Source organism: Herpailurus yagouaroundi, unplaced genomic scaffold (assembly GCF_014898765.1).
Source record: "Herpailurus yagouaroundi ecotype Mexico unplaced genomic scaffold, PumYag 212, whole genome shotgun sequence".
In the NCBI taxonomy this organism is placed as follows: domain Eukaryota; kingdom Metazoa; phylum Chordata; class Mammalia; order Carnivora; family Felidae; genus Herpailurus; species Herpailurus yagouaroundi.
The window spans coordinates 1,391,057-1,397,286 of record NW_024412443.1 but is presented as its reverse complement, the minus strand read 5'-3'; the positions used below and the strand labels follow the sequence as shown (position 1 = coordinate 1,397,286).

The window sequence follows — 6,230 nt, the reverse complement described above, 5'->3', positions numbered from 1 at the left end:
TCCAGGCCTCCATCACCCCTTGGGCCTCCAGCATCCCGTCCAGGTCCTCACCGTCTGGGCCCCCAGCATCTCACCCAGGTCCCCATCACCCCCTGGGCCTCACATCCCCTCCAGGCCATTAGCCTCCTGGGCCCCAGCATTCTATCCAGGTCCCCATCACCCCCTGAGCCCCAGCATCCCCTCCAGGCCCCCAGCATCCCACCCAGGTCCCCATCACCCCCTGGGCCCCAGCATCCCACCCAGGTCCCCATCACCCCCTGGGCCCTACATCTCCTCCAGGCCATTACCTCCTGGGCCCCCAACAACCTATCCAGGTCCCCATCAGCCCCTGAGCCCCAGCATCCCCTACAGGCCCCCATCACCCTTGGACCCCGCATTCTCACCAGGCCATTACCTCCTGGGCCCCCAGCAACCTATCCAGGTCCCCATCACCCCCTGAGCCCCCGCATCCCCCCCAGGTCCCCATCACCCCCTGAGCCCCCAGCATCCCCTCCAGGCCATTACCCCCTGGGCCCCCAGCATCCCCTACAGGTCCCCATCACTCCCTAGGCCCTGCATCTCCTCCAGGTCATTACACCCTGGGCCCCGAGAATCCTGTCCAGGTCCCCATCATCCCCTCCAGGTTCCCAGCATCCCCTTCAGGTCCCTATAATCCCCCCGGGGCCCCCAACGTCCCCTCCTGGTCTCCATCACTCCCTGGGCTACTGTATCCCTTCTAGGTACCCAGCATCCCCTCCCGGTCCCCCAGCATCCCTTCCAGGTACCCAGCATCCCATCCAGGGCCCATCAACCCCCTGGGCTCCCAGCATCCCCTCCAGGTCCTCACCCTCTGGGCCCCCAGCATCCCTTCCAGGTCCCCCAGAATCCCTTCCAGGTCCCCCAATATCCCCTCCAGGTTCCCAGCATCCCCTCCAGGTCCCTATCACCCTCGGAACCCCAGCATCCCCTCCAGGTGCCCAGCGTCCCCTCCTGGTCCCCATCACTCCCTGGGCCCCCAGCGTTCCCCAGGGCCCCACCTCTGACCCCCATGCCCCTTCGTCGGCCCAGTGCACGCCCCACCATCTCCCCTGGTCAGTGGCGCGCTGGGAAGAGGAGGGGTTCTCACCGCGACAGCAGTGGAAGGCGGGACTGTGCCGCGGGAGGTGTGGGCGGGCTCCGGCAGAGGCCCAGCCGCACAGTGCGGGCGCCGCTTACCTGTGTCACCCGGGAGGCCCTCAGACCGTGAGACTCGGGTCTGGCGCGGCTTGACAATCTCAGACGCGGGAGGGACCAGATGCTTCAGAGGTGCTAAGGGACGCCCCCGCGCCTGCGCAGAATGAGGCCCGCAGGCTGCTACGCGCATGCGTCCAGTGCCCGGCGCTCCCTGTTTCGTACTCGGGCAGGAACTCTACCCGCATGCTTTTAATTCCGCTCCGCGGCGCCGGGCCGACCGTGGGCTCTGAGAGCCTGTGCATCGCGGTTTTCGCTCCGGCCGGCACGGAGGCCGTGAGCAGCCGGTGCCCCTAACATCTGCTCCGGAAGTAGTTTCAGCAAGTACTTCCGATCACTCCCAGTCTTCGGGCCGGACAAGGGGAGGCGAGAGTCCGGGCGTACTTCCCTCACCGGGCAGCGGCGGCCTTTGCGCCGCCCGCCCGGCGCGGACGCCCAGCCTGTGCCGGAATGGACAGAGAGACGCGCGTCTACGCCGAAAATCATTTCCGAGGCCTGCAGGGGCGGCCCCCAGGCGGCGCCTGCCCGCCCCCAGGCTGCGTGGACTTCATCGAGAATCCGGACTCGTTTTCCTACGCCGACTTCTTCAAGGGCTACCTGCTTCCCAACATGCCGTGCGTCTTCTCCAGCTCCTTCACCGCCGGCTGGGGCAGCCGCAGGCACTGGGTGACGTCCAGCGGGAAGCCCAACTTCGAGCACCTGCTTCGGAAGTACGGTGAGGATCGGGGGCCGGCAGCCGGCGGTGGGAGCGCGTACCGAGGGTGGTCGTCTTCGGAGAGCCTCGGAGGAGTCAGTGCCGGACCCTGTTGTTTCAGGAGACGTCGTTGTGCCTGTTGCCAACTGCGGGGTCCAGGAGTACAATTCGAACCCCAAAGAACACATGCCGCTCAGAGACTACATCAGCTACTGGCAAGAGTACATCCAGGGTGGCTATTTCTCTCCTCGGGGCTGCCTCTATCTCAAAGACTGGCACCTGTGCAGGTAAAGGGGCGCTGCGCGCGCAGGGGCGCTGTTTTACCTGTACCTAAACGAGCCCTGGTTGCACACGGGGGGCAGCTCATCTTCTCCCCAGTTAGGGATTTTGTTTCAGGGGGGGAAGAGGGGTAGGGAGAGAAAGGATCCCAAGCAGGCTGCACGCTCAGCGCAGACCACAACACCGGGGCTGGATCTCGCGGTTCTGGAATCACCCACCACCTGAGCACAAATCAAGACTCCCGACGCTCAGTGGATTGAGCCAGCCAGGCGCCCCGCCCCCAGCCAGGGTGTTTCGGCACGCACAGACCTGGCTCTCTTCCGCGGTTGGAGGCGTCCTCTTCAATCACAGGGTGGGTGACTGTGAGGAATGTGGGCTCCCGCGGCCAACTCTTCTGCTTCACGTTTGCCCAGAACCCTCTTTGAGGACTCCACCCTCTCTAGCTGGCAGGTAGTACTCAGCCTTCGCCTTTCCTCTCAGGTGCCACTAGGACTGGCCTTCCCTTTCCAGCCCTGCTTTTCCAAGTTAGGCCAGTGCCTGTACACCTTGGACTGGGAGTTTCCAGTCTCCAGCAAGTCTCCATCACTGACCAGCAACTCTCTGTCTGTAAGGAGGCGTGTTGTGGTCTCCCCACCTAGCACTCGTTTCTTTCCCTGGGAGCTCTGACATGCATGGGCAGCCTCGTCCCATCTGCTGTGTTCCCACTCTCTGAGGTCGTCCTGGGTTTTTTTTGTCCCTTTCCCCTGCTCAGGGGTGTGTTTTTCACAAGCATCGACCATTGTACTCAGACCCCAGCGAGCAGCACAGGGCTCAGAGTGGGTGTTAAGTTAGTGTCAGATGGATGAGTGAATGACTGAATTCTCGTTTTGCTGGTGTGGAAAGTAAGGTTCAGAAAGGTAAACTGAGACTAGATTCGCTCCCTTGAGGTTCCTGAGACTAATCCAAAAGTGCACTTGGCAGCAGCATGCCCTGGGTGCTTTCTGCCCCAGTGCTGCTTGTTCCTCACAGACCAGACACAGGTCCTGGCCCTCAGGGACTCCTGTTCCAGCAGCACGTATGGACTTGTAGACCCAGATGCTCCTGCACTGTGGATTCAGGCTTCCAGTAAACAATAAGTGAGTTTTCTGGTGTGCGTTCTAGGTATTGCACGAGAACTTGTTCGAGAAACTTGTTCAGTGATTATATGGTGGCTGATTTTGGCTGAGTGTCACATATGGAAACCCTGGAAACCATAGAAGAAAGAACCAAGCAACACTTGGGTCAGGCAGGCAGAGGTGGCCATCAGAGACATGACATTGGAGCAGGGTTTTGAAGGATAAGCAGGAGTCTGATGGCACATAAAGGCATGGCCGCAGAGGGAGTGGCCGGTGTTCTGGGTAACTACAGGTGGTTTGGGGCTCCTGGGGTTCCCCCCCTTGTGGCCTGTGACCATGAGAGATGTGTGAGTGGCTCCAGAAGCTTGTTCCAGCATGTTGTTGGGGGGGGCTACCCACTCCCTTGGGCTGCTTTGGTGTGCTCTTGTGCCTGGGGCCCCATCAGCTTGGTTGTGGGATCAGGTTTTTGGACCAGAGGGATTTGGAGTGTTGAGAGGTAGGAGAGAAGGATCTCAGCATATATGGGCCTGTGGTCTCGCATCCACTCAGACTGGAGGTCACTGGTGGGGTGAAAGCACAGAGGTCCCCAGACTCTGGAAAGACAGGGTGATGCAGATGAGGCATCTGGAGCCGTAGTCCAGCCAGAGGGTGAAATCCTAGAAGTGGTGCTGGAAAGTTCTGGAGCAGTCAGGTCCCTGCCTGTGTGGTCGATGCGCCCCCAAAGCCATTTTACCTGCTGTGACTGTGGTTGGGCCATGGAGGCTGTGGTCATCTGGTGGCTGGACTGGCGCTGGGTGGTCAGTTGGCACTGGCTCTGGAAGGCAGCTCAGGGTTACTCATCATTCCAGAATGCTTAGGATCTGGCATCTTGTTAGCCACTCCTGCCACAGCCCCCTGCCACCCCCTCCAGGGACTCATCGGCGGAGGACGTCTTCACCTTGCCTGTGTACTTCTCATCCGACTGGCTGAACGAGTACTGGGACTCTCTGGATGTGGACGACTACCGCTTTGTCTACATGGGGCCCACTGGCACCTGGTACAGTCTGTCCGCTTCCTCCCTCCTGCTGGCACCTCGTCCCCTCTGCTTCCCTGCATGCAGTCCTGAAGCCCATCCACTCCATGAGAGCCCCTGTTTCTGGCCAGTTTAACCCACTTCTCCCCCCCGGGGCTCTGCCTGTGGCCGTCCCACTGGAAAGAACCAGACGGCACCCAGCCAAGAGGCACTAAGGGGATGTTTTGCACAGGTCACCATTTCACGCCGACATCTTCCGCTCCTTCAGCTGGTCTGTCAACATTTGTGGGAGGAAAAAGTGGTTCTTCTTTCCTCCAGGGCAGGAAGAAGCCCTGCGGGATTGCCATGGTGGCCTGCCCTACGATGTGACCTCCCCTGCACTCCTTGACCGCCGTCTGTACCCCACTCGTGAGCACTGCAGCCCCCCGCTGGAGGTCACGCAGGAGGCGGGCGAGATGGTGTTTGTGCCCAGTGGCTGGCACCACCAAGTCCACAACCTGGTAGGGTGGGCACACCGCATCCCACATGCCTGCAGCATGGCCCAGATGGGCCAGGGAGACACGTCCTGGGGTCCTCCTGGTGTGGCTCCCGCCCCAGAGAGTCTGTCTCCCCCTGTGACTGCCCCTTGGCCGGCCCACCAGTCCTCACCCCTGGCATGTTCTCAGATGCCTCTCCACAGAGAGGGTTTAGGCCCACCTCTGCTGACCCCACCCTGTCTAGGAGAGCCTGCGTGCAGGCCAGGTTCCACCAGCCCGCTCTCCCTGCTGGCACCTCTGGGACACAAGAGCAGCCCTTTCAGGGCTGGGGAGGGCTGGAAGGACCTCCAGGCCGGGGGAGGGGCGGTACCTGCCCTGGGCTCATGGGGACACCTCTGCCTCACCCCTCCCAGGAGGACACCATCTCCATCAACCACAACTGGGTCAATGGCTGTAACCTGGCCAACATGTGGCACTTCCTGCAGCAAGAGCTCTGTGCCGTGCAGCAGGAGGTCAGTGAGTGGAGGGACACCATGCCTGACTGGCACCATCATTGCCAGGTAGGCCAGCCTGGACAGGATGGGGGTGTGGGAAGTACTGGGAGGGGCTCCGCAGGGCTGCAGTGGGGACTGGGGAGGGGGCTCCACAGGGCTACAGTGGGGACTGGGGAGGGGCTCTGCAGAGCCATGGCTGCAGTGTGGGGAGGGTGTGGGGCAGCCCCCAGGGCAGCCTACATTCTCAGAGGGGGCTAGAGCTGTGGTCTTGGGGGCGTGGTAGCCTCTAGGTCTGCCTGTGTGAAGGTCCCTCTGGGCCTGGGGCAGGTCACTGGGGTTTCCAGCTTGCAGGACTCAGACCCATCCCATCGCTGGCTGACCCCCAGTCATCTCTGTCCCCATCCTCGAGAACTGGGCCAAGTCTCTGGATCCTTTGTGGTCTGGGCCCTGCCCACAGTCAGCAGATACTTGCCTGGAGCCGCGAGCAAGCTGTGGCTCACTGGCTGCTCCTCTCTGGCCAGGTCATCATGAGGGCTTGCTCTGGGATCAACTTTGAAGAATTTTACCGCTTCCTCAAGATCATCGCTGAGAGGAGGCTTCTCCTGCTGGCGAAGGGGATGGGCCCTGATGAAGTGGAGGGTGAGGGTGGCGAGGGCAGCGTGCTGGGCCCCCAGCAGGCTGCTTTCGACATCGGCCGGATTGCCGAGGTGCTGGCGTCCGTGGTGGCCCACCCAGACTTCCAGAAAGTGGACACTAGCATGTTCTCGCCGCAGCCTGAGGAGCTTCTGAAGCAGCTAGAGGAGGTCGTGGTCACCACCACGACTCTTTAATGCATGCTGCGTGGATCAGGTACCCCATGACGTGACAGGATTGTGGGGCACCAGCATGGAGGGTAGGTGGTCTCCTCTGGTGCGCCTTCCGGAAATAAAGCTCCACGCTTCTGTGTAGCCTGGGACACATCTCCTCCCACTG

General features: G+C 61.6%; 2 protein-coding genes across 6 annotated transcripts in view; one reads left to right on the top strand and one right to left on the bottom strand.

Annotated features, from left to right (window-relative positions):
- The window catches only part of SNAP47 (synaptosome associated protein 47), a 51,218-nt gene extending 49,878 nt beyond the window's left edge, over window positions 1-1,340 (bottom strand). For 2 of the 3 annotated variants that reach the window (XR_005784403.1, XR_005784404.1), the window contains exon 1: window positions 1,195-1,340. The gene's annotated coding sequence lies outside the window, so the exon portion shown is untranslated. The remainder of the gene's footprint in view (window positions 1-1,194) is intronic. The other variant, XM_040454403.1, reaches the window with a different exon arrangement.
- A 179-nt stretch (window positions 1,341-1,519) lies between these two features.
- Window positions 1,520-6,230, top strand: part of JMJD4 (jumonji domain containing 4) — an 8,785-nt gene continuing 4,074 nt past the window's right edge. The window contains exons 1-6 of one of the 3 annotated variants that reach the window (XM_040454401.1): window positions 1,520-1,924; window positions 2,025-2,190; window positions 4,187-4,312; window positions 4,521-4,788; window positions 5,178-5,324; window positions 5,780-6,064. In XM_040454401.1, coding sequence (XP_040310335.1) covers window positions 1,660-1,924; window positions 2,025-2,190; window positions 4,187-4,312; window positions 4,521-4,788; window positions 5,178-5,324; window positions 5,780-6,064 — 1,257 coding nt within the window. In that variant the 5' untranslated portion in view covers window positions 1,520-1,659. Of the gene's footprint in view, window positions 1,925-2,024; window positions 2,191-4,186; window positions 4,313-4,520; window positions 4,789-5,177; window positions 5,325-5,779; window positions 6,151-6,230 lie in introns of all 3 variants that reach the window. The other 2 variants (XM_040454402.1, XR_005784402.1) reach the window with 2 other exon arrangements.